This window comes from Drosophila albomicans, chromosome 2R (assembly GCF_009650485.2).
Source record: "Drosophila albomicans strain 15112-1751.03 chromosome 2R, ASM965048v2, whole genome shotgun sequence".
In the NCBI taxonomy this organism is placed as follows: domain Eukaryota; kingdom Metazoa; phylum Arthropoda; class Insecta; order Diptera; family Drosophilidae; genus Drosophila; species Drosophila albomicans.
The window spans coordinates 28,118,808-28,145,560 of NC_047631.2; the positions used below are offsets into that span (position 1 = coordinate 28,118,808).

At 35.7% G+C, this 26,753-nt stretch overlaps 4 protein-coding genes across 9 annotated transcripts in view; 2 read left to right on the forward strand and 2 right to left on the reverse strand.

The window, feature by feature from the left end:
- Positions 1-3,423, forward strand: part of LOC117574744 (phosphoinositide 3-kinase adapter protein 1) — a 37,687-nt gene extending 34,264 nt beyond the window's left edge. For all 5 annotated transcript variants that reach the window (XM_052006695.1, XM_052006694.1, XM_052006697.1 and 2 more), the window contains one exon: positions 11-3,423. In XM_052006695.1, coding sequence (XP_051862655.1) covers positions 11-2,873 — 2,863 coding nt within the window. In that variant the 3' untranslated portion in view covers positions 2,874-3,423. The remainder of the gene's footprint in view (positions 1-10) is intronic.
- Positions 3,424-4,614: 1,191 nt separating this feature from the next.
- LOC117574965 (germ cell nuclear acidic protein) lies at positions 4,615-25,909 on the forward strand. 2 transcript variants are annotated; one of them, XM_034259029.2, is made up of 8 exons: positions 4,615-5,162; positions 20,943-21,020; positions 23,765-23,847; positions 23,912-24,187; positions 24,430-24,487; positions 24,561-24,629; positions 24,699-25,256; positions 25,321-25,909. In XM_034259029.2, the coding sequence occupies exons 3-8, from the start codon at positions 23,839-23,841 to the stop codon at positions 25,455-25,457; spliced, it is 1,107 nt and encodes a 368-aa protein (XP_034114920.1). In that variant the 5' UTR covers positions 4,615-5,162; positions 20,943-21,020; positions 23,765-23,838; the 3' UTR covers positions 25,458-25,909. The 2 variants fall into 2 exon arrangements, with proteins under 2 accessions (XP_034114920.1, XP_034114919.1); XM_034259028.2 differs by lacking the exon at positions 20,943-21,020.
- On the reverse strand, positions 6,813-7,502 carry LOC117574421 (protein toll-like). The gene is made up of 2 exons (XM_052006895.1): positions 6,929-7,502; positions 6,813-6,851 (listed from the first exon to the last, which is right to left on the reverse strand). Exon 1 carries the CDS (start codon positions 7,500-7,502, stop codon positions 6,933-6,935), a length of 570 nt encoding a protein of 189 aa, XP_051862855.1. The 3' UTR covers positions 6,813-6,851; positions 6,929-6,932.
- LOC127565939 (protein toll-like) lies at positions 17,529-18,618 on the reverse strand. Its single transcript, XM_052006896.1, has 2 exons — positions 18,111-18,618; positions 17,529-18,059 (listed from the first exon to the last, which is right to left on the reverse strand). Exons 1-2 carry the CDS (start codon positions 18,600-18,602, stop codon positions 17,529-17,531), a joined length of 1,023 nt encoding a protein of 340 aa, XP_051862856.1. The 5' UTR covers positions 18,603-18,618.
- Positions 25,910-26,753: the final 844 nt, after the last annotated feature.

Below are 26,753 nucleotides of genomic sequence, written 5' to 3' on the forward strand. Positions count from 1 at the left end.
TTCATTTTAGTTTTCTGCACATTAAAATTGATGATGGCCCCTTCAGCGAGGAGATCGCCCAGAAATATCAGAATACAGCATTACAGATTTTCATATTGTGTCCCGCCTTACTGGCACTACCACACAGCTTTCTGATGGCCCAACTGTCGTCGATCATACGCGTGGAGAAGGTGCTGGCCATACTGCTGGATGTGGGCGAGGATAAGGTCAAGGAGATGCACAAGACAGCGCTGCCCAGCTACTACAAGTGGCGTCGTTGTGTGGTGCGTGACAATGATCAGGCGCAGATCAGCAACATACTCGGCATTGCCACCGATATCTTGGGACGTGCGTTGTGCCAACGGCCTCCGTGTCAGGACAACAGCAATAGCAGCAACAACAACAGCATTTCACGCAGCTTATCCAGCTGCTCGGAGGGTTTCACCGTGCTGCCCAAGAAGGTGAAACAGGGTCAGAACAAAGTGTTGGCCATGCTGGCCGAACCTCTCAAACCCAACGATGCCCTCAAACTGCTCGTGGAGAAGTCGGGTGAGCTGATTGAGATCAGGAACTTCAAGTGTCGCAATCCCTATACTATACAGTTTGCCATACCCGAATCCTGCATGGAAATCTCCACAATGATCGAAATACGCATCGAGAAGAATAACAAGAGCCTCGGAGCACGTCCCATCAAATGCGAGAGTCGTCTACGTGAACTGGAGCAACTGTTGCGCATCGAGGATTCGCCCATTGAGTTCATGTGTCATGCGCTGGGCGTTGGTCCGCTGGAGCGTGATGCACTCGATCAGCATTTGCTGCAGTGCTTCCAACGCAACATGCCACCCAATTTCCATCTGCTCAACGGTCCCTACGAGCGTCAACCGCACTTCTTCTCACGCCTCGAGTCCAGTCCCGAAGAGTATCCTACACTGTTGCATTTCGCCGCACGTTGGGGCTTCAATCGGTTGTGTCTGCAGCTGATGGAGTGTCCGGGTGGCGACACAGCTTGTGGCGTGCGCAATTGCGCTGGACGCACACCCGCCGAGCTGGCCGAGCAGGAGGGACACCACAAGTTGGCACAGAATATTGTTAGCTTCTCGGAGTTTCACAATCTCACCATGGTCTATCATTACTTCAAGGGCATTGAGAATCCCAGCAGCGGAGCCAGCAGCCCAGGAGCTCAAACAAAGCCACCAGCAGCAGCAACAACAGCAGCGGCTGCCAAGAATCCTCCACCAACTCAAGTCGTGATTGGAGCGTTGCCCGCATCGCCGCGAGCCAAGCCGCCAAAGCAGCTGCCCACAGCCGCTGAGTACATGGAAATGTCGAGCGGTTCGGAGCGTGAAAATACGCCCGAGGTGCGTGCCAAGACTGAGACAATGGCCATATCGAATCTCAACTACATCAGCGTGGAGACCGAGGATGAGAATCTGCAGTGCAGTGCCACCGAGAAGCACCTCGAGAGCAGCAAAGTCCTCGAAACTCCAACAACAACAGGACCTGCGCAGACAACAAATGAATTGCGCATCAATGAACCGCCATACTATCAATCCAAGGAGCAAAACAAATCCCAAGATGTGGTCGACGGTGCTGCGGCAACCGATAAGTTTAGCCAGGAGTGTTCACAGCTGCTCGAAGCGAATGCAGCTGGCAACGATTATGTAATGCAACCCTCCAACATACCAGTGCAGCAGCCCGACGATGGCAACTATCTGTTTCAGCCCTCCAATCGCCCAGTGGAAGAGCCACTGCGTCCCAGTCGCTCGACCATGCGGTTGCCCCAAGTGACACCAGCTTATGGCACACTGAAGCGCAGTGCCAGCGATGCCTCGAGCAGCACACGCGCCAATGCCGACGATGAGCTCGCCGAGATTATGCATGACTTCAAGAACAATGTGTTGTCGTTGGGTGAAGTCGAGTTGCTGGTGGAGAAGTGGAAGCATCGCAATGATGTGCAGCAAAGCTTTCGCGAGAAGCAGGAGCAGATCGATCAAATGCGACGCGAATATGTGCGCATCAATGATCTTGTCAAGCTGCAAATGAAACGCGACACGCCCTTCGAGCGCATCAAGAAACTATTCTCCCGACAAAAGGCAGCCACAGAGAAACATCAGCACAGTCAAAGCTGTGCCGATAGTCTGCTGGATGAGACCAAGAGTTCCATTGCCACAAGTTGTAGTCTCAAGTCATCGGCACGTCCCATTAGCTCGCTGAGTCTGCAGAGCGTTTCCAGCTCCAGTTCGTCGTCGGGTCGCCTCAGCACTGGCAGCAATTGCAGCGGCGCTTCGCTCGGTGATTCGGGCACGCATTCCGATCACGAGGATCGCCGACAGTTTGGCTGCCGCCTGGGAAATCCTGGCACGCTGTTGGACAACTATTTGGTTCCGCCACCGCCGCGTCCAGTTTTTACGCCCGTCTCAACACCAGGTGATGAACGCCATCAGATCGTCTTCCCATCGCCCATGTCGAGCTGCTCGCGCCTGCACACGCCCACAAGTCCGACGGGCTCGGATCATTATCAGATGTTTCCCTCGAACATACCCGTCTACGGAAATGGCAGCCAACCGTTGTCCACATCACAGAGCAGCAGCTATCTAAACACCATCATGGAGACAAAGGAGCAAGATACTCAGCAACACTATCAGAATGGCGTCACCTTGCAACCGATTAAGGTGAACGAACGCCCCAACATCATCTATGGCAAACTGACCAAGAGTAATTCCAGCAACGGCTGCAGCTCCTTTAAACCCAAACAGGTTGCCTGCCCCCAAGTGGGTTGCATTGAAGTCCAGGCTGAGGTCTATCAAAATGTGGGCCAAGATACAACTGCGACAACATCCGAAGCCGTTGGCAAAGAGCAGGCCACAGAGTCGCCCAACTACATGAACTGTTAATCTGCTCCATTGTATTGTACACATCTCGTAGCTGTTTAAGTTTTCATATCACACACATACGTATTGTCTAGGCATAGGTTTAAGTATGAATAACGAGTACTATATACAAATATATATCGAAATCTACTGGAATGAGTATAAACTAGTTAAACGAGTGCTTCGAACAACATAAGTAATACATTATTTTAATGGTATCTCTATGTCTCGACTCCATTTAGTTGTACAACACATTTTTTTATATTATGTATTATCTGTATAATTATCATTATCGTTATCGATCTGTACATTATTTTTTTTGGCAACGATTGCAAGCAACCAAAACAACAAAACATATCTTAGTGTTTAAGCTGCAAGAAGGTCTCGGCACCAACGAATTGCGATTATGTAATTCTAGCTCTAAGTATTCCCCGCGCATATAATACTATATTTTATTTTACTACCATATGATACAATATTTCTCCTATTCGTAAGCCTAGCATGCAACGCTAAAGCATGAAAAACACTTTTGTTCGCACAAAGTTTAACGCAATAAACGTAATTCTTTAAACAATGCAAAGCTATTTTCATTCATTGCACTTTGGCACAGCACGCTCGGAACATAGAACGTGGCAGATCCTTGCGACTCCTTGTGCAACCACACAGGAAATCATGCGGAAGCCAACTACACGCAAAATGGAATTACAGGTGCCAACATAAATTCGAGGGAAATCAACAAAATAGAAGCTAAAAAACAGAAATAGTTTACTTGCTGTAAAGGAGCGACGTTCAAGATTTCCTTTAAAATTTAAAGCAATGGAAATAGGAAATTTAAAATTTATCTTATACTTCATAAAACATAAAACTATATTGAATGCACCAACATAAATAGAGCATTAACCTATATATTTGCAAACACCTGACTATAATTACACTGTTTGCTGTAATAAACAACACAAAATTAATTGAGCGCATTTTACCAACATAGCGAAGAAAAACACAAGACCTTTGCTTGCCAGCAACCATTAAGCCAGTAATTTTTAATTCACATTCACAAAACTTGCTTCGTCTGGCTTTGGAGGTCGCAATTATTGCGTATACGAACGGCATAGTATTTCTCCCAGCTGAGTAGGTTGTGAGTTAAGCCGCCATTTTCCATTTGCGTTACATGTTCACTAAATGGTAGCAGGGGAGGGCAGCCAGAGCATACAATTTCGCCCACAATATCCGGCTCTGGCTCTGGCTATAGTACAGCTGATGATGGGGAGTCACTCGGCTCGATAGTAAATGTGGTTTCAAAGCTGAACTCGTATATGAAAGTTCTAACGAGCCGCATAGTGGAAATGCGTGTGTGTGTGAGAGGTGGTCAGAAATTGAGCGAGAGAGAAAGAGTTGCGCTGCTAAGTAGGCAACATTTTATGCATGTTGCAGGTTGAGCTTTAGCACAGCGTAGTTCAAGCAAAATATAATAAAATAAATACAAATTTATATGATAAAGTATAAAAATATAATAACAATATATTATACAAAAAATAATTTAAATGTACAAATAAGTTTGCATTTATTTTCAACTTTCAATATTTTGTGTTTTCTTTTTGTCAACTTGAACCACCCTGTGCCAAAGCTTTATTTCAATGCCGCCAGTCAAAACAAAAATAAAGCCCTTCTCCAAGCGCTTGAGCGTAAACTGCTGATGAGAGCAAAGGAGAGAGTGCGAGAGAGAGAACGTCAGATGGGGAGAGCAACGAAAGCTTTTTTTGCACTCTGCCTGCCAAAAGCGAACAAGTGTGTATAAAAAGGACATTTCGTTCAGTCGACTCTGTTAATTAAGCACAACTGCTACACAAAAGTGCGCCACAAATTCCGCAATACGTACACAATTTGTATTTACGCCTTAAACAACGATATAAAGATACTTTAATATAACAAAATCCAATTCTAAATATCCCATTAAAAGTGTTTAATTCACCCAATAGTTAGTTACAACTTACAAGTGCAAAATAAAGAAAAACTTTTGATAATAGAATTGTTGTTTGGCGCATCCTCGGTTGCCCATTGAGTGCTGCTGCACTCTCGTGTGAAAACAATAACATAATCATTAAATTTCAAGCTCAACTGCGTAGTAGACAAAGCAATGCTTTAAATTGTTAATAATCTATAAAGAAAATTGAAAGTGCAACAACAACATTCTCTTTGGGAAATTTAAAAGAGTGCAGCATAAATGCACTGAACTGAACTGCAAGGAACTGCAAATCTGAGAAACTGAGAACCTGAGAACCGCAAGGAACAGCCACCGCTCGTAAATAATTGAAGGTAATGCAAGGCAAAAGGCAAAGCAAGGCAACGTTGTCAGCAAAACTCATAAAATTTATGTGAGATTTTTTCCACTTGTTTTTTGTTTTTGTGGATCCATAAGCAACGAACCGCATTAATTTCCACTTTTTTTGAGAGCCACAACTGGCGACATTTATTTGCCTTTCCATTAATTTGTTCTGTTGTCCCAGGCGGCTAAAGTTAAAATTAAAAAAACGTTGCCATGTGAAAATGCGACCACTTCAAAGTTTCTGCCGAGTAAAGCATTTTTAATGATGCACTAAACGTTGATGGGGCCAGCATCTTTTAACTTGGTCCTCGCGTAAACGAGAGCCTTTCAAATGTTGTGCAAATGTTTTTAGTTTAATTTGAGTTTTCATCATATGTGATATACGATAAGCTGCCAACTTTGTGCTAACAGCAACCATAAACTTTTGGTTCTAAGCAATTTGCAATATCATAAAATAATTATACGATAGCGTTTAGGAAAAAAATACAATTTTAAAGGACTATCAATAAACTTTAATAAACATTTTTGGCATGTCCATGTCTTTAAAACGTTATAGTTTGAGAAACTGAATTTCCATTAAATTTTCATATTACTTAATTTACTCATATACTATACTACATTGGCACATCCGTGTTGTCATAATATGTCCTTGATCTTTGAGCAATTGAAAGCGTATTCACTAACTAAAGGTAACATTTATTTCAAAGAGCACATTTTTTGAATAGCTTTGTTTGTTTTCATTTCTTTTACACTAGCTCGGGATACTTGTAACTATTTCAAGTCGTGGCAAGCACAAAAACAACAACAACAACACACGCACTCTTGCCGCTCGTAGTGTGAGCTTAATTGCATATTGTATTTATTGTACAAATTGTATGCAGGCACAAAGACAAACTCAGAGCGTCAAGAGATGCATGTGCCACAGTTTTACGGTTTTCTTTCTATGTCATGGGGGCAAAAGTCTCTTTTAGTCAAGAAGCAACTACATATATAGTGCAGACATATATAGTACACACACTAGTCACCATAATTTTAATTACCACTTGAGCAAAACCCTCTGCCATAAGCAACGACACAAATACTTTTGACATACAAACACTTTCATACATACATATTACTTTTATTATATGCAATATATGTTTTTGTCTGTGGCATTCAACTGCTGCGCACATTTTTATTCGTAAAGGATTGTGAGGCACAAACAAAGCCTTTATTGACAATGCAAAATACGCCAACAATGTGTGCGATTTTTTTTCCTTTTCGACTTCTTTTGTAATATACGAGTTGCCTGTCTAGATCGGAAGCGCTAAGCATAACAAGCTATATTGCGCATACGCCACATAATCCGGTCCCAATGTATTTTGCCTCAACATACCTTTTTATAATTGCGCATTTTCCACTTCATTGAATAACAGAACCGCACCCGCGTCTGTGGTTTATATATTGCTACTTATATCGATTATTGCTCATACAACAAACATTTTTTAAAGAATTCATTCATTGATTAATGCAAACGAGGAAGGATTAGAAGGATTGCTTATCTGCACAGGCTTTTAAAGTATTGACAAGTGATCATTGAACCTATCAGAGAAATTCATTTACCGAAAAAATGAAATAAAAATATGTTAAATAGAAATTTACACACACATTTATTTATGATTCTGATTTAGGAATATGCTCTGTAAAGATAAGAAAAGAAAGATTAATTAAACAACACAAATTGTAGTTATGCAGATTTACGTTTAATATCACCAACCTTATCAAGTCTCTGAATCTGTCAATTCATTCCTGATATGATTATAAGGCATAGCAAACTTTAGCTTCCTCCAAAAATGCGGATCATCTCGATTCAAATAAGTGTTGTACTTTAAGTAAGACCTAAATTCAGAGTCTAGTGCATCAACATTTACATCTGGATACAATATTACAATTAGTCTCTTGTGTTTGTCTTCCGAAGTGGCTTTAATCGCAGAACGAAACTCAAAGCGACCCCACGACGAGTTGATAAAGTCTTGCGTCATCAATATAATGGTTCTCTTGGAATCTTCAATCGAGGTCAATATACATTCGGGAATCGATTCACCTAGCAACCAATCACGATTGTAATAACACACATTATATTTCTTTGGTCCGTTCTCCAGTGCCTCAACGAATTCCTCAGCATATTTTAAATCCACATGACAAAACGCTAGAAATGCATCGTGTTTCATAAGAAGATTTTCTCCAGGTTCCGGGCGGGAAATCCATCGAAGACAATATCCATTTTCATATAGCCACATTAAAAGAAATATTTTGCAGCGGAAATAAAGGAAATATAAGATGATAAACATTGCAGTAATTGCTCCAATTATTATAATTATTAAAATAGTGGAATCAAACAATAATACGCATTGATCTAATCTGAAGTTTATCATCAGACCAATATTCGGATCAGTACACTTAATACTGCCGCGATCCTCGATCTTGGCGTATTTAGTGACAAATCTTATTAAACTCTGAGCTTCACATTTGCATATCCATGGATTGCCTGATAGCTTAAGGCGTAAAGTGCTTAATCGATTCCAAAAATATTCCAAAACTTGTTCACTTAAACCTTCGATATTATTGTTGCTTAAGTCTAAATATGTCAAATTCAGAGGCAACTGGTCAATGTCGATATCAGAAAGTTGATTATTACTCATATGCAATTCACGAACTTCAGAATATCCATACAATTTTCTTGATGGCAATTTAGTTAGATTTGAGTACTCAAAGTTAAGAGAAGTATTTCCAGTTATTGGAATCGGCAATTCCGGAATGTCTTTATATATAGTTGAACTGCTGCAATTAATATCAAATCTCATTTGCGGACGATCCAAAGTGCAAGTGCACGAATTGGGACACGTTCTTTTATGTATGTCAGACATAAATTGACAGGGTTTCCTTATCTCTGTGCATATAAAGGCTGAAATCTTGTAAGCTTTGTTGTCAAATTTGCGTTCTGCAATTATATCAATGATTTTTAGTTTTTTATAGAATGCCAGTGATTGCTCTACTCCATATTTTACACTGTTAAACTTGCTAACAAATAAATTTAAGTATTCCAAATTATTCTGCAGAGCATCAGATCTGAAAAACTATCTGAAATAAGTTTTTTTTTTTTTTTTGGATAAACTTAATGTAAACAAACCTTAGCCAATCATATGCAAACAAGATGACGGGTAGCCTCAGAAATTTTAAATTTGTTAAGTTTCGAAAATGATCTGCTACCAAAAAAGTTTTCGGGTATTGCATAGATATCTTTGATAAATTCGTTAATCCTTGAAATATATCCTTATGGATATTTAAGTAAACCGCAAATGTTTCACTTTGGGTATCAAGCTCAAAAACTTCCAAATTTTTCATACCACTTAAAAAAGTTTTATTTAAATTAAGTTTAGTTTCTTTTATTCGTATGGGAGGTACTTCGTCCATATATAAATGAAGCTCTTTAAGTTGCTCATGCTCAATAGTATGTAATTCTCTGCAGGAATTATAGTTATTCAAATGAGAAATAATATAAAGACTTTTCAGATGTTTAAAATTGCTTATCAGTTCATTTGGCGATTGACATTTATCCATCATATTCCACCATAAGTGGTTTAAGTTTTGGAAAGAGGATGGGTGAATTTCAGCATCTTCTGGAATACGCTTTGATGCAGTCAAATTTAATGTGTCAACATAAGGAATTATGCATTCTTCAATAAACTCATCTCGGGCCAATAATTCTTTTAATTCATGGGAGGCTTTTATTTCAAATTCTTTACGTTTCACTTGGCAAATATGATCTGAACTGTTGATTACTGAATGTCCTTCAAAAGAATATGTGTTTCCTTCGCGAAAATATTCAAAATTGTAATGGTTTTTCATAGCCATCAGTTGAAGCTCTCTAAAACGCACTTTCACTTTTGATACTGTTTTATTTAAAGAAAGTCCATAGTCTTTATAATCATCTTCTAAGCCACAATTAACCGGTAGACATCGTACAACGAAAATTAATAAATAACAAACGCTTTGTGAAACAACAGTTCTAATATACATTCTATGCTCTTTGTCAAAGAGTGAGTCTTTGCTTGACGACAATTGAATTCAAACTAAAAGCGACCTGAACTGCGCATATTTTGATATGCTCAAATGTTACACTATTAATTGAGATTGAAATAACACACACCACGTTTTACAGCAACAAAATCCATATCATATTTTAACTAACCCCGCCGAAATATCAGCTCCGCACAGTGGCTTGTTTTATTGTTAATCAAATCAAATTGAAAATCATCAAAAACATTGTGGAATTATTATTAAAATATACCAAATAAATATAATTTAAAATACTACAACATAGCTAAATTACCCATATTTGGTATATAGATGTAGTGGTAGATTCAAAATATACTATAGAGTACAAAATATACCAGATAGCGGATACAAAATCAATTCAATATATGTTGGCTTTAACAAATTATATTAAATAAATTAGTACAAATTCATTCATGATGTGCATCAAACATTTTTACACAACAAATTATTTGACAGCGATCCACTGTGCACCGACTACAACAACAACCACTACGCAGCAATTGCTTGGATCCATGTACATATATATTTATTTATTTATTTTATAATTAAATTGTGTAGTTCAGCAACTGAGGCACAACAAGTGATTTTCTCACTTTTTCAAAGTTATTTATTTCGCAATGCAGTTTTTATAAATCAAATTTACTTTTTTATAAGTTTGATCTGAAATAAAAGAAAATATAAATATTAAAACATGAATTCTTTCAACAATATTTTTATTTTTTAATAAATTCTAACCTTTGAATCTACAAGGCATCTTCTGAAACATTCCTTAGCATTTGGTTGTGAGGCATCGCAAACATTAGCTTTCTCCAAAATTGGGAATCATCTTGATTTAAATAAATGTTGTACTTCAAATAAGACTTCAAATCCGAGTCTAGGTTATTAATATCCACATTCGGATATAATATCACGATAAGTCGTTTCTTATTATGGAGCGAATTGGCTTTAATCGCAGAACGAAATTCAAAGCGACCCCACGACGAGTTGATAAAGTCTTGCGTCAACAATATAATGGTTCTCTTGGATTCTTCAATCGAGGTCAATATACATTTGGGAATCGATTCCCCTGGCAACCAATCACGATGGTAATAACACACTTTATATTTCTTCGCTCCGTTCTCCAGAGCCTCAACAAATTCCTCAGCATATTTTAAATCCACATGAGAAAACGCTAGAAATGCATCGTGTTTCATAGGAATGCTTTCTTCGGATTCCGGACGGGAAATCCACCGAAGACAATATCCATTTTCATATAGCCACATTAAGATGTTTTGCTTGTAATAGCAAAATACGAGTATTAAGATTAAGATTAATGGCAAAGTTACTCCAATTATGATAATTCCTTTGACATAATTAGCATATGGATCGCAAACATCATATCCGATGCTTAACATTTGTCCAATATCGGGATCACTGCACTCGATACCATCTCGATCCTCGATCTTGGGATACTTCAAAACAAATTCTATAAGATTCTTGGCGTTGCAGTCGCAGATCCATGGATTGCCTGATAGCTTAATGCTTAAACTGCTTGACCGATTCCAAAGAAATTCCAGAACTTGTTCATCAAGTTTTTCCAGACGATTGTTGCGCAAGTCCAAATATTTCAAATTTGTTGGCAATTGATCAACAGTTAAGTTTTGGAGTTGATTATTAAGCAAATGCAATTCCCGCGCTTCGGCGTAGCCATCAACAGTGTTGTTTGGCAATATTGTAATGTTGTTGTTATTAAATTTGAGAGTAGTATTGCCAATAATTGGAATCGGCAATACGGCAATCTTAACATAATAGTGATGACATGAAATATCAAAGCGCATTTCTAAACGATCCAAAGTGCAGTCACAAAAATGCGGACAGGTGACATTATTTATGCCCGAAATGAATTTGCAAGTTCTCTTTTTTTGTACGCATATAAACGCTGTTATATTGTCATTGAAAAATCCGTCTTGATAATCCTTGAGCGTCTCAATTATTTGAAGTTTTTTATAGGTAGCTAAATATTGCTTCACATCAACATATTTTTGGAAATTATATGGAGGAGTAATTACCAAATGCTCCAAATTATTTCGTAAGGTTTCTGAGCTAAAATATAGAAATGTTCACATTAAATAAAAAAAAATTTAATTAAATGGATCTTCATGGACGTACCTTAAAATTTTATATCCAATTTCAGATGTATTCGTAAAGCTTAGAAATTTCAAATTTGTCAAATTTTGAAAATGATCATTTTCAATGGTGATTATTCCGTTTATCAAAATAATCTTTGATAATTTAGGCAATCCTTGGAACATTTGCTTATCTATATACAGATGAACATTTTTATCTTTAGATCCTCCATTAAACTCAAATACTTCCAAATTTCGTAATTTACTTAGAAATGCATTATTCATTTTAATGAAAATATCACCAGGTACTAGCCGGACAAAAATATGCAGCTCTTTGAGTTGTTCATTTTGAACAGCGTCCAATTTAATATGTTTATCATCTGTATTGAAATATATTGCTAACGTTAGGCTTTCGAGATGTTTATAGTTGCTTAATAACTTATTCAAGGGCTGTTTATCCATTATCCATGTTAAATGTTTTAAGTTGTATAAGCTTGATGGCCTAATTTGGCATTTTTCATGAAGCACAGTGCGTGAAAATAATGTGATTTTCTCAACACGTGGAGCAACACATTCTTTAAAAAATTGAAATCTACTCGATTCATTCGCTTTTAATTGTTGTCTTTGCGGTCGGCAAGAATCGTTGAGATTTTTAATTGAAGCCACACCATCAAAACTGAAATAGTTTTGGGAATACAGTCCACAATAATAGACAAATTCACAAGTCTCTTCTGTTAAATCAAGGCTTAACAATCCATCCTTTAACCACTTGTTTTCGACATTTAAACAAATAACAGCCACATATCCAATTAGGAATATGAATACACAATAAATTGTATTACTTTGAATACACATTTTCAATTATTTGCCGAAACTAAGGTCTTCACTTAGTAATCGCTTTATTGAGACTGAAAAAATAAATAAAATTTTGTACACATGCGATTCCTATAATTTTATACTTTTCTTATCTGACTTAAATCAATCATACCCAACTATAAAATGCCCTTTATTTTTGCATACTTCTAAATACTTCAGTTGATTATATTTGTTGAAAATAACAAATAACAATAACAAACTTACTCAAGATGTCAACAAAGCCGAACGAAGCTAAAATGAAGCATTATCAAAAGTTCATAAAAAATACAAATAGGAAATGAAAAATAGATTTTTTTTAAGAACATAAATTAGTTCTGAATCATTTCGATAAACAAAAAGTTAATAAAAGTTTCTATAAGAGCATTTGTGATTCTTTTTCTCTTAACAAATGTAGTCTGAACTTTTGCGTATACCTCGCATATTTTTGGGAACATGCATGTAACGTTATTAATTGACAGAAATTGATTAAAATAATGAAAAGAACATTTGACATTTTACATTTTTATACAAAAAACTTTGAAACAAACAAGTTTTTTCAATTATGTGAACTATTTTGTAAATATTATTTCAGTTTATTCTATGTAGATCTTGATTCGATAAGGTTACAACTCACATTAGAATTTTCCGGACTCACTTTATTCAATATTTGTAAAAAGCCGAGCTTAAGCTAAAATTAAATAATATACAAAAAATTGTTGTCATAAAAAATTAAAAAATAAAAAAAAATGTTTACAAAAATATCATCAGTTCTTAATAATGTGGGAGACATATTATTAAATAAATAACTCGCGTTGTGGAATGTCTTTTCGTTTTCCGAGCGTCTGTTTAGTAAAACACTTCGATCAAGACTGATTGGGTCGCTCTCAATTAATCATTCGGAAGGTACAAAGTCTCAAAAGAGATGAGATAGTAATATTAAGAGCATACCTAACATCAAGAGAGAGAGAGACTTTAAAATTTAAAGTTTAAATAGTCAATAATTTAGGTAATAACAACGCATGAAAGCAACCATACTTAAATTACTCATTTACTATATTACATTCGCATATCCGTGTTGTCATAATAAAGTATGTCCTTGATCTTTGAGCAATTGATAGCGTATTCACTAACTAAAGGTAACATTCATTTCAAAGAGCACATTTTTTGAATAGCTTTGTTTGTTTTTATTTCTTTTACACTAGCTCGGGATACTTGTAACTATTTCAAGTCGTGGCAAGCACAAAAACAACAACAACAACACACGCACACTTGCCGCTCGTAGTGTGAGCTTAATTGCATATTGTATTTATTGTACAAATTGTATGCAGGCACAAAGACAAACTCAGAGCGTCAAGAGATGCATCTGCCACAGTTTTACGGTTTTCTTTCTATGTCATGGGGGCAAAAGTCTCTTTTAGTCAAGAAGCAACTACATATACATATAGTGCAGACATATATAGTACACACACTAGTCACCATAATTTTAATTACCACTTGAGCAAAACCCTCTGCCATAAGCAGCGACACAAATACTTTTGACATACAAACACTTACATACATACATACATATTACTTTTATTATATGCAATATATGTTTTTGTCTGTGGCATTCAACTGCTGCGCACATTTTTATTCGTAAAGGATTGTGAGGCACAAACAAAGCCTTTATTGACAATGCAAAATGCGCCAACAATGTGTGCGATTTTTTTTCCTTTTCGACTTCTTTTGTAATATACGAGTTGCCTGTCTAGATCGGAAGCGCTAAGCATAACAAGCAATAGTGCGCATACGCCGCATAATCCGGTCCCAATGAATTTTGCCTCAACATACCTTTTTATAATTGCGCATTTTCCACTTCATTGAATAACTGAACCGCACCCGCATCTGTGGTTTAAATATTGCTACTTATATCGATTATTGCTCATACAACAAACATTTTTTAAAGCATTCATTCATTGATTAATGTAAACGAAGAAGGATTAGAAGGTTTGCTTCTTGAAAAAGTATTGACAAGAGATCATTGAACCTATAAGTGAAATTCATTTACTGAAAAAATTAAATAAAAATATGTTAAATAGAAATTTACACACACATTTATTTATGATTCTGATTCAAGAATATGCTCTGTAAAGAAAAGAAAAGAAATGGTTAATTAAACAACACAAATTGTAGTTATGCAGATTTGCGTTTAATAACACCAACCTTATCAAGTCTCTGAATCTGTCAATGCTTTCCTTTCCGTATGATTATGAGGCATAGCAAACATTAGCTTCCTCCAAAAATGCGGATCATCTCGATTCAAATAAGTGTTGTACTTTAAGTAAGACCTCAATTCAGAGTCTAGTGCATCAACATTTACATCTGGATACAATATTACAATTAGTCTCTTGTGTTTGTCCTCCGAAGTGGCTTTAATCGCAGAACGAAATTCAAAGCGACCCCACGACGAGTTGATAAAGTCTTGCGTCAACAATATAATGGTTCTCTTGGAATCTTCAATCGAGGTCAATATACATTCGGGAATCGATTCACCTAGCAACCAATCACGATTGTAATAACACACTTTATATTTCTTTGCTCCGTTCTCCAGAGCCTCAACGAATTCCTCAGCATATTTTAAATCCACATGACAAAATGCTAGAAATGCATCGTGTTTCATAAGAAGACTTTCTTCAGGTTCCGGGCGGGAAATCCATCGAAGACAATATCCATTTTCATATAGCCACATTAAAAAAAAAATTTTGCAGTGGAAATATAGGATGATAAACATTGCAGTATTTGCTCCAATTATTATAATTATCAAAATAATGTAATTAAACAATAATTCGCATTGATCTAATCTGAAGTTTATCATCAGACCAATATTTGGATCAGTACAATTAATACTGCCGCGATCCTCGATCTTGGCGTATTTAATGACAAATCTTATTAAACTCTGAGCTTCACATTTGCATATCCATGGATTGCCTGATAGCTTAAGGTGTAAAGTGCTTAATCGATTCGAAAAATATTCCAAAACTTGTTCATTTAAACCTTCGATATTGTTGTTGCTTAAGTCTAAATATGTCAAATTCAGAGGCAGCTGATCAATTTCTATATCAGAAAGTTGATTATTACTCAGATGCAATTCACGAACTTCAGAATATCCATACAATTTTCTTGTTGGCAATTTAGTTAGATTTGAGTACTCAAAGTTGAGAGAAGTATTTCCAGTTATTGGAATCGGCAATTCCGGAATGTCTTTATATATAGTTGAACTGCTGCAATTAATATCAAATTTCATTTGCGGACGATCCAAAGCGCAAGTGCACGAAGTGAGACACGTTCTTTTATGTATGTCAGAGATAAACTGACAGGTTGTCCTTTTCTCTGGGCATACAAAGGCTGAAATCTTGTAAACTTTGCTGTCAAATAATGTTTCGCGTTGCGCATTTATTTCAATGATTTTTAGTTTTTTATAGGATGCCAGTGCTTGCTCTACTCCATATTTGACACTGGCGGACTTGGTAATATATAAATCTAAGTATTCCAAATTATTTTGCAGAGCATCAGATCTGAAAAAGAATCGGAAATAAGTTATGTTTTTTAAGATAAACTTAATGTAAACAAACCTGAGCCAATCATATCTATTGTATAGCACAGTGAATAGCCTCAGAAAATTCAAATTTTTTAAGTTTCGAAAATGATCTGCTACCAAAAAAGTTATCGGATATTTCATAGATATTTTTGATAAATTCTTCAATTCTTGAAACATATCTCTATCGATATTTAAATTAACGGAGAATATGTCACTTTGGGTATCAAGCTCAAAAACTTCCAAATTTTTCATACCGCTCAAAAAAGTTTTATTTAAATTAAGTTCAGTTTCATTTATTTGTATGGGAGGCACTTCGGCCATATACAAATGAAGCTCTTTAAGTTGCTCATGCTCAATAGTATGTAATTCTCTGCGGGAATTATAGTTATTCGAATGAGCAATAATAGAAAGACTTTTCAGATTCTTAAAATTCCTTATCAGTTCATTCGGCGATTGACATTTATCCATCATTTTCCACCATAAGTGGTTTAAGTTTTGGAAAGAGGATGGGTGAATTTCAGCATCTTCTGGAATAGGCTTTGATGTAGTCAAATTTAGTGTGTCAACGTAAGGAATTATGCATTCTTCAATAAACTCATCTCGGGCCAATAATTCCTTTAATTCATGGGATGCTTTTGTTTCAAATTCTTTACGTTTCACTTGGCAAATATGATCTGAACTGTTGATTACTGAATGTCCTTGAAAAAAATATGTGTTTCCTTCGCGAAAATATCCAAAATTGAAATGGTTTTTCATAGCAATCAATTGAAGCTCTCTAAAACGCACTTTTACTTTTGATACTGTTCTATTCAAAAAAATACCATAATCTTCATAATCATTTTCGAAGCCCCAATTAACCGGTACACTTTGTACAACGAAAATTAATAAATAACAAAAGCTTTGTGAAACAACAGTTCTAATATACATTCTATGCTCTTTGTCGAAAAGTGAGTCTTTGCTTGATGACAATTTAATTCAAACTAAAAGCGACCTGTACCGCGCATATTTTGATATGCTCATATGTGAAACTATTAATTGAGATTAAAATAACACACACACAGCCACATTTTACAGCAACAAAATACATATCAGTGGTGATTTAGACTAACCCAGCCGAAATATCAGCTCCGGACAGTGGCTTGTTTTATTGTTCATCAAATCAAATTGAAAATCGTGAAAAACATCGTGGTATTAAAATATAAAAATATACCAAATTAATATAATGACAAATACTAGAATTCATCGAATTTCAAAATATACCATAGAGTAAACAATATACCAGATAGCGGATAAAAAAATCAATTCAATATATGTTTCTTTTATTAATTATAAAATTATATTATACAGAAGAAAAAATTTTAGTACAAATTCTTTTATGATGTGCATCAAACATTTTTTCACAACGAATTTTTTGAAAGCGATCCACTGTACACCGACTACAACATCAACCACTACGTAGCAAGTGCTTGGATCCATGTACATATATAATTATTTATTTATTGTAGAATTAAATTGTATAGTTCAACAACTGAGGCACAACAAGTGATTTTCTAACCTTTTCCAAAGTTTTTATTTCAAAGTTATTTATTTCGCAATGCAGTTTTTATAAATCAAATTTACTTTTTTATAAGTTCGATCTGAAATAAAAGAAAATATAAATATTAAAACATGAATTCTTTCAACAATATTTTTATTTTTTAAAAAAAATCTAACCTTTGAATCTACAAGGCATCTTCTGAAACATTCCTTAGCATTTGGTTGTGAGGCATCGCAAACATTAGCTTTCTCCAAAATTGGGAATCATCTCGATTCAAATAAGTGTTGTACTTCAAATAAGACTTCAAATCCGAGTCTAGGTTATTAATATCCACATTCGGATATAATATCACGATAAGTCGTTTCTTATTATGAAGCGAATTGGCTTTAATCGCAGAACGAAACTCAAAGCGACCCCACGACGAGTTGATAAAGTCTTGCGTCAACAATATAATGGTTCTCTTGGATTCTTCGATAGAGCTCAATATGCATTCGGGAATCGATTCACCTGGCAACCAATCACGATTGTAATAACATACTTTATATTTCTTGGCTCCGTTCTCCAGTGCCTCAACGAATTCCTCAGCATATTTTAAATCCACATGACAAAACGCTAGAAATGCATCGTGTTTCGTAAGAAGACTTTCTTCAGGTTCCGAGCGGGAAATCCACCAAAGACAATATCCATTTTCATATAGCCACATTAAGATGTTTTGCTTGTAATAGCAAAATACGAGTATTAAGATTAAGATTAATGACAAAGTTACTCCAATTATGATAATTCCTTTGACATAATTAGCATATGGATCGCAAATATCATATCCAATGCTTAACATGTGTCCAATATCGGGATCACTGCACTCGATACCATCTCGATCCTCGATCTTGGGATACTTCAAAACAAATTCTATAAGATTCTTGGCGTTGCAGTCGCAGATCCATGGATTGCCTGATAGCTTAATGCTTAAACTGCTTGATCGATTCCAAAGAAATTCCAGAACTTGTTCATCAAGTTTTTCTAGACGATTGTTGCGCAAGTCTAAATATGTCAAATTTGTTGGCAATTGATCAACAGTTAAGTTTTGGAGTTGATTATTAAGCAAATGCAATTCCCGCGCTTCGGCGTAGCCATCAACAGTGTTGTTTGGCAATATTGTAATGTTGTTGTTATTAAATTTAAGCATCGTGTTGCCAATAATTGGAATCGGCAACACGGGAATCTTAACATAATAGTGATTACATGAAATATCAAAGCGCATTTCTAAACGATCCAAAGTGCAGTCACAAAAATCCGGACAGGTGACATTATTTATGCCCGAAATGAATTTGCAAGTTCTCTCTTTTTGTACGCATATAAACGCTGTATTATTGTCATTGAAAAATCCATAATGATAATCTTTGAGCGTCTCAATAATTTGAAGCTTTTTATAGGTAGCTAAATATTGCTTCACATCATCAGTTTGGAAATAATATGGAGGAGTAATTACCAAATGCTCTAAATTATTTCGTAAGGTTTCTGAGCTAAAATATAGAAATCATTCATCATCATCAAATTCAATTTAATTAAATTCAACTTTATGAACATACCTCAATATTTTATATCCAAATTCTAATGTAGTCGTAAAGCTTAGAAATTTCAAATTTGTCAAATTTTGAAAATGATCATTTTCAATGGTGATTATTCCGTTTATCAAAATAATCTTTGATAATTTAGGCAATCCTTGGAACATTTGCTTATCTATACTCAGATGAACATTTTCATCTTTAAATCCTCCATTAAACTCAAACACTTCCAGATTTTGTAATCCACTTAGAAATGCTTTATTCATTTTAATGAAAATATCATCAGGTACTGCCTGAACAAGAATGTGCAGCTCTTTGAGTTGTTCATGTTGAACAGTTTCCCATTCACTATATTCATCAATTGTACCGAACGATAATTCTAACGTTAGGCTTTCAAGATGTTTATAGTTGCTTAATAACTTATTTATGGGCTGTTTTTTCTGCAATTCCCAAGTTAAATATTTCAAGTTGTATAAACTTGATGGTTGAATTAGGCTTTTTTCATCAATCACATCGTCTGTAATCAATGTGATTTTCTCAACACGTGGAGCAACACATTCTTTAAAAAATTGAAATCTAATTGATTCATTCGCTTCTAATTGTTGTATTTGCGGTCGGCAAGAATCGTTGAGATTTTTAATTGAAGCCACACCATCAAAACTGAACAGGTTCTGGGAATGAATTCCACCCCAATAGTCAAATACACAAGTCTCTTCTGTTAAATGAAGCTCTAAGCTTCCAGCATCTCTCCAATTACTTTCGATATTTAAACCATTAGCAGCAACATTTCCAATTTGGAATATAACTACACAATAAATTATATAACTTTGAAAACACATTTTCAATTATTTGCCGAAACTGAGGTCTTCACTTAGTATTCGCTTTATTGAGACTGAAGCAACAAACAAAATTTTTTACGCATGCGAGTCATATAATTTTATACTTTTCTTATCTGTCTCCAATTAAACATGCCCAACTATAGAATGCTCTATATTTTTGCATACTTCTAAATACTTCACTTAATTATATTTGTTGAAAATAACAAATAACAATAAAAAGCTTACTCAAGATGTTAACAAAGCCGACCTTAATCTAAAATTAAGCAGTATCAGAAGTTTAGGGACATAACAAAATCGTTGTAAACGAAAGTTAGGTCAAAAAAAATCAAAATAGGAAATTAAAAATAGATTTTTTTAAAGAACATAAATTAGTTCTGAATTATTTCGGTAAACAAAAAGTTAATAAAAGTTTCTATAAGAGCATGTGTGATTATTTTTCTCTTAACAAACGAATTCTGAACTTTTGGGTATACCTCGCATATTTTTGGGAGCATGCATGTAAAATTGAATAAAATAACGAAATCAACATTTGAAATTTGACATTTGTATACAAAAAACTTTGAAACAAACAAGTTTTTTCAATTATTTGAAAATATTTTGTAAAGATTATTTCAGTTTATTCTATGTAGAATTTTCCGCACACACTTTATACAAAATTTTTACAAAGCCGAACTTAAGCTAAAATTAAATAATATACAAAAAATTGTTGTCATAGAAAATTAAAAATACAAAAAAAAAATGTTTACAAAAATATCGCCAGTTCTTAATAATGTGAGAGACAAATTATTAAATAAATAACACGCGTTGTGGAATGTCTTTTCGTTTTCCGAGCGTCCGTTTTGTTAAAAACTTCGATCAAGACTGATTGGGTCGCTCTCAATTAATTATTCGGAAGGTACAAAGTCTTAAAAGAGATGAGAGAGTAATATTAAGAGCATAGCTAACATCAAGACAGAGAGAGAGAGAGAGAGAGAGAGAGAGAGAGGGAGAGAGATGTCGATAGCCGAGAGAACGTAAAGTTAATATAATGAAAAATAAACTTTAAATAGGTAATAACAACGCATGAAAGCAAATTCTTATAAAACTTATATACACAAACAATATCTAGTAATGTTTATATTTTTATGCATATTATAATAAAAGTTATACATTTAAATTATGCATTATACCCATTTTTTTTTGTTCATTTTTCTACAGTATAGTTTTCTGAGTGCATTTCCAAATGACTGTCGTTTGGCCCAGACTCAAGTGCAGTTATTGCAACTACAAGGAAAGGTAATCATTATAGCCATGCGATTGTAAGCAATACTCATCGTCTAAAAAGCCCATTTCAAATGGTTATTGGCAAAGCACAAACAAGATATCTTGCCATAATAATTTCTAAAAGTCGTTTTGATGAACATCATATATGTCCAATGGCATTGAGTGAAAGGTTTGTTATATAAACACAATACAATTCAGTATAATGTGTGTAACAGAGGTGTAGGCTAGTCGCTATATACCTTTCGGTATCGGATGGCATTAGCAAGTCGATAGGCGCGAAGCTATCGGTATTATCAGTAATAGATCAGTTGTCAAAAGTAAAACAGAAGCAGCAGCAATCGTCAATCCTAACGAAATTAGAAGCAATATTATTTAAGTTAATCAAACTGTACTTTTACACATATTATCAATTATCCGTATATTACATATTAAAGGTTATTTATGTATATAACCACCATTATATGTATGCTAATTTAAAAATAACTTCATATTGATGACATAGAAGATTTAACTTAACATATTTAACACTTAATAACTACACGATTGTTCATAGTCACGCCGGACTGTAGTTTAAGTCTCCGTTTTTTTGTATAAATTATACAAACGTTTTCAACGGTTCCACGGCTGTTGTCGTTGTCCATTTTATTTTTGCTGTGACCGACATGTGACCCCCAGATTTACACACACACACACACACAAATTCAACTTCATGGCTCGCTGACTTTAAATTTGGTTGCAGTAGAGAGCCAAAAAAAAAAGGGTTGTGCAATAATTAATCAATTTGAGTGTCCTGGCCACAGCTAGCATTTTTGCTATCAGGCATATTAATTATGCAAATCATTTTACAGTTGCCACACGCAACTGTTAAAGTCCCACGAATCAACTTGACTGATTTAAAGACTCTTCACAATATGCACTTCTTTGTGCGGGAAAGTTGTCAGCTGCAACTTAAATGCAAGCCAAAGAACTTGAAGAACTCTCGCAAAGCTCAAAAACTTTTTAATGGATATCACTTAAAGCACCACACACACTCTGGTATTGCATATTAAGCGACACTCACTTGCTCAGCTAAAGAGCATTAAGCACTTATAAAGATAATATTGCGAACGGAACGCAAAAAGCATTAAGTTGCTATAAAGAAATGTTGGGCTTTTAATCTGTGTATATCTTTAATAAATTGAATATTTCGTGCAACATGTTAGAAAAGTCTGGCAAAAGTGTTGAGTGCTTAGCAAAGTGAACACGAAACTCAAAATGCCCCACAGCAGTTGCCACAGTGCAAAAACAACTTTTGGAGACACACAAGCAAACACACACAGACATAGAAATATGTACATGTTCATTTGGTTGCATGACAGTCACGGCCAGACAAGACTGACATTTGAAAATGCCAAAGAAACAACAAAAAATAAAAAATAGATGGAAAAAAAGCAAACTAGAAAACGGCGAAAGGGAAAAGGATCATCGGACAAATAAACAAATCGTAGACAATTGAGTGACTGACGTGCTGTTTACTGAGACTGTAACTGACACACACACACAGTGAGCAGCGAGCTGACTCGCGAGCAGACTGAAAGCAATTAGAATTCAATATGTTCGTCAGGACGACATGTAATTAAGTATAATTTGGCCAGACAACCAAAAAAAAAATGGGAGCAGAGAACAGCAGAAGACACTAAAGCCAAGTTGACAGTTGAGAATATTACGACAAGAGTTATGAATCAGGTAGAGAGCGCAAAGGCGAATGTGCCATCAATGCAAAGATATATGTGCATATAACAAGAATATAACCGAGTCGTCCTAGTGCAATAACGTAAATCAAAGACTGTCGAGCAAAAAAGTCCTTGACAGTGTGCGGCAAAAGGCCGGCAAAAGTCTCTCTACACCGAGTATATAGTATGAGTACTATATACTCAACTTTCAATTATTGAATGGAATGACTAAAGTTGACTCACACACATACACACACACAGAGGTAAACGTAACAAACAAATATTTGTAGCATACCCACAGGCGCTTCATGTAAACGCCGCATGTCGAGCGCCAATTAAATCCCAAAAACGTAAACAATTTCGTTGCATTTCCATTTCACACTAGTTACCAGTGAAAATAACAAGACAGAATGCAGTAACCGAGCAAATAACTGCCAAGCGAGACTATAAACTACCCTGCAAATTGTTATTATGTTTTATTAAATGTGAGTATGAGTAAGGAACTTGCATTTATTTATCTTTTACTCAGTAAATTAGATTTCTTTGTCATTTAGTTATGGAACTTTCTCATGAAAGATCTCAGAAATATACCCTTTCCCATCACCGAGCTCACAGGGTAGACTTATGTTCGCGTGCTCTGCTGCGTTTACTGTGCTCAACTTGTTGGTAATTTGCCCCCACTCACACGCTCATGATTTCGCTTTTGCCGCAGACTTTCCCAATATATATCTGTGTGGCCTCGTCTGTGGTCGTTGCGGACCCTTTGAGCCGAAAGTGAATGCGTACACACACACACACACACTCACAACCAGATATATGTATGTATACATATAAGATGGCAAGTCGCATTTATCTTGTGGCTTCGAAATTAGCATTTGGCATTTTGAATTTCTCGACGCGTTTGGTAAAACTTTTGTTACAATTTTCTTTGCAGCTTTTAATAGAACTTTGGTGTTGCGCTCAATAAGGTCAACGGAAATGTTCTCTAATTAGTGATAGCCATCAAACACTCTTTAATATCAAATCTTGTAATTTTCTTTGCAGACAATCCGCTTAAAATGCAAGCTCAATTTATGTGAAAAGACAACCAGAAAGGAAATTGCACAAGAACTTCAAATATGTCGAATGTAAGCTCGAATAAATGTTACTCTATTTTAAAAACAATTTAATTAAATGTGTTATTCAATGCAGTTGCTGAACATGGACAAATCAAATGGGAATGGCGTCTATGCCACAGGCAGTTGCCACACGGATAATGCAGCTGCCACAACAGCACTAACAACAACAACAACCAGCACATCAACAGCGAATAATATAAACATTATGAATGGCGCCGCAGCCGTTGCAGCTGCTGCAGCAGCCGCCACGTTACCCACATCCGCCTCCAGCGAGGATCTCAGTCAGAGCCTGTCCGAGTACACAGATGCCGATGAGAGCATATCAGCGCCGACAGAATTTCTCGCCGAGGTGAGTGAGCCTGCTGCAACTTTGCAAATGCCAAATGCAACAAAGTTGGAATAAATTTCATTTAAAATCCTTTCAAGAGCATTTACGAAAAGTGCTTTTTTGTGTGCAATCCGGAAACTTATTGATTGCTAATAAATTGTTTTTTCGAGCGCATTTTAACTTTAAGTCGCAGGCAACTTTTTGCCATTGTTGAAATGGATCTTTTGACGCATTTTCATTACAATATTATCTGTGTATTGCAGTTTCTGTCGGCCGTCATGCTCAAGGACTACAAGAAGGCTTTGAAATACTGCAAATTGAGTGAGTGAACAGAACATATATATACAACTATTGTCAGGCTATAACTAATAACTTTCTATCTATAAATATGCAGTTTTGCAATACGAGCCGAACAATGGCACGGCCAAAGAGTTCTATCCCCTCATCTTGGACAAGCTGCGCGGTAAGTGCGGACACATTTATTTATGCCCGTTGTGACTTTGTTAATTAATCGCAACGTTCACACACACAGTGGCCGCATCAAGTGACAGCGACGAGAACTACAATAAATCATCATCACCTGAGCTGGCTTTGGATCTGGAGCAACCCTGCGAGGATAGCGTTAGCAGCCACAGCAGCAGTCGCAACAATTGCTCCGATGAGGACAACGATGATGAAGCTAATGACGACGATGAGGAGGATGACGACGACAATGATGATGATGACGATGATGTTGATGTTGATGAGGACGATGACGTGGACATTGAGGATGACGATGACATCGATGTGGTCGACGTGGAGGAGGAGGAGAGCAGCAGTGGCGATGATTACGAGCTGCCCATAGACGAGCAACAAGATGTCGCTGCAGTCCAAGATGGCCTGGCAGCTCATGCATCACATTCCCACTCACACTCCCACAATGATTCCGGCTCATCACGCAACTCATCGAGTGGCGGCGGCGGTGGGCGGAGCGACAATACAACGCACTCGTATTCCAGTCTGCTGCTGGAGGAGGAGGACGACATTGTGCCAGTGAATTTGCAATTTGGCAACAAGGATGCAAGTGCAACAGACCTGGACATCAGTAATGGTAAGTCAGAGAAGTAATGAATGAATGAACTGCTATTTAATTAATCACTTCGTCTGCTTCTTAGGCAACAAAGTGATCTCCGCTTCCTGCAGCGATTCAGAGTCACCCACAGAGCCGCTGACACAAAGATTGGCAGCCATTCTGCGCTCCAAGTGCGGCGTCTCTTCCCGCAAAGTTGGCGATGATAACGAGCCCTACTGAGGCGTAACTTTTATCAACAATTTAGTTTATAGCGAATATTACTCATACGCATATATGGATGAGTACTATATACACAACACAACTACAATATATTCTTGTACTTGAGCGAAAAGTTTATAATTCCTTTTCCCCAACTAGTTTTCAACTAGTGCATATTCGCTTTACGAACCTAGAAACCGTCCCTAACAGCATACAATATTATACTTATATACTTACTACAACTATATTTCCAATTACTTACATTCTTTTTTTCTCTTTTTGGTTCCACAAACAAATTCCCTAGACAAACATATCGTACAAACTTAATAGGTATATACTATATATATATATATAGTACTTCTAGTAGTCATACTTGTGTATTGCGTATGTAAAAAATGTATAATCAACAATTACTGAAATATAAACAACAAAAGAAATGCTCCATTTGTTATACGAGAGAGCTGCAATAATAATATATATATGATATATACAAATATATATACTATATAATATATATATATGAATTGTATAACAGAATCTATTTTAGTAAGACGCACAGGACTTGGCATATTGTTGGAAAACTTTACACATTTAGCATTTTATAGTGGACGATTTTTTTCCAGACAGTTTATAACATACCGTGTACTTAGTAATAATTTAGTAAACGAAGGCGAGATTGGATAAGTCTGATATTGTGGCAACGGGGGCAAGAAGTAAAACTACAACTGAAATGGTCCAAAAAGTCTAAAAAAAAAACTACGTAGAACGAAACCATAAATACATTTTTTTATTTTTTAATAAGCAAGCTCACAAGCTCGTATACATTTCGAAATGAATTATCTTACTAACGCTCTTAGGCGACAAATACATATTTGATTAACTACGTTAATTCATGAGAATTTTGAAAATTATGTATAGTAATTAAAAAGTATATTTAATTTAGTTATATTTAAAAAAACTCATGTATTTAAATTATATTCGAATTGTATTGTATCTATCATTAGAAGTTGTAATAAAGAAAGAAGGCGATCAAATTTTTGAGTTTTATTGAAATATCATGCAAATATAAAATGAGGTTCTAAAAAAATAAATACAAAACTTCAGCTTACCTTCTCCTTTGATATAAATTTCAGGAAGAAAACTTTCATATGCAAATTAATATTAAACTCATGGATGAGCATTTATTTTATATCCATTATCATAGAACTTTTAATGTCATTAGAGTTTTGAATAACATGATTTTGTGTTCGAATATGTGTTTTTTATAAAATGTGAATCGCAAGTTGAATGTTTTTAAAACATTTATCATAATTCTAC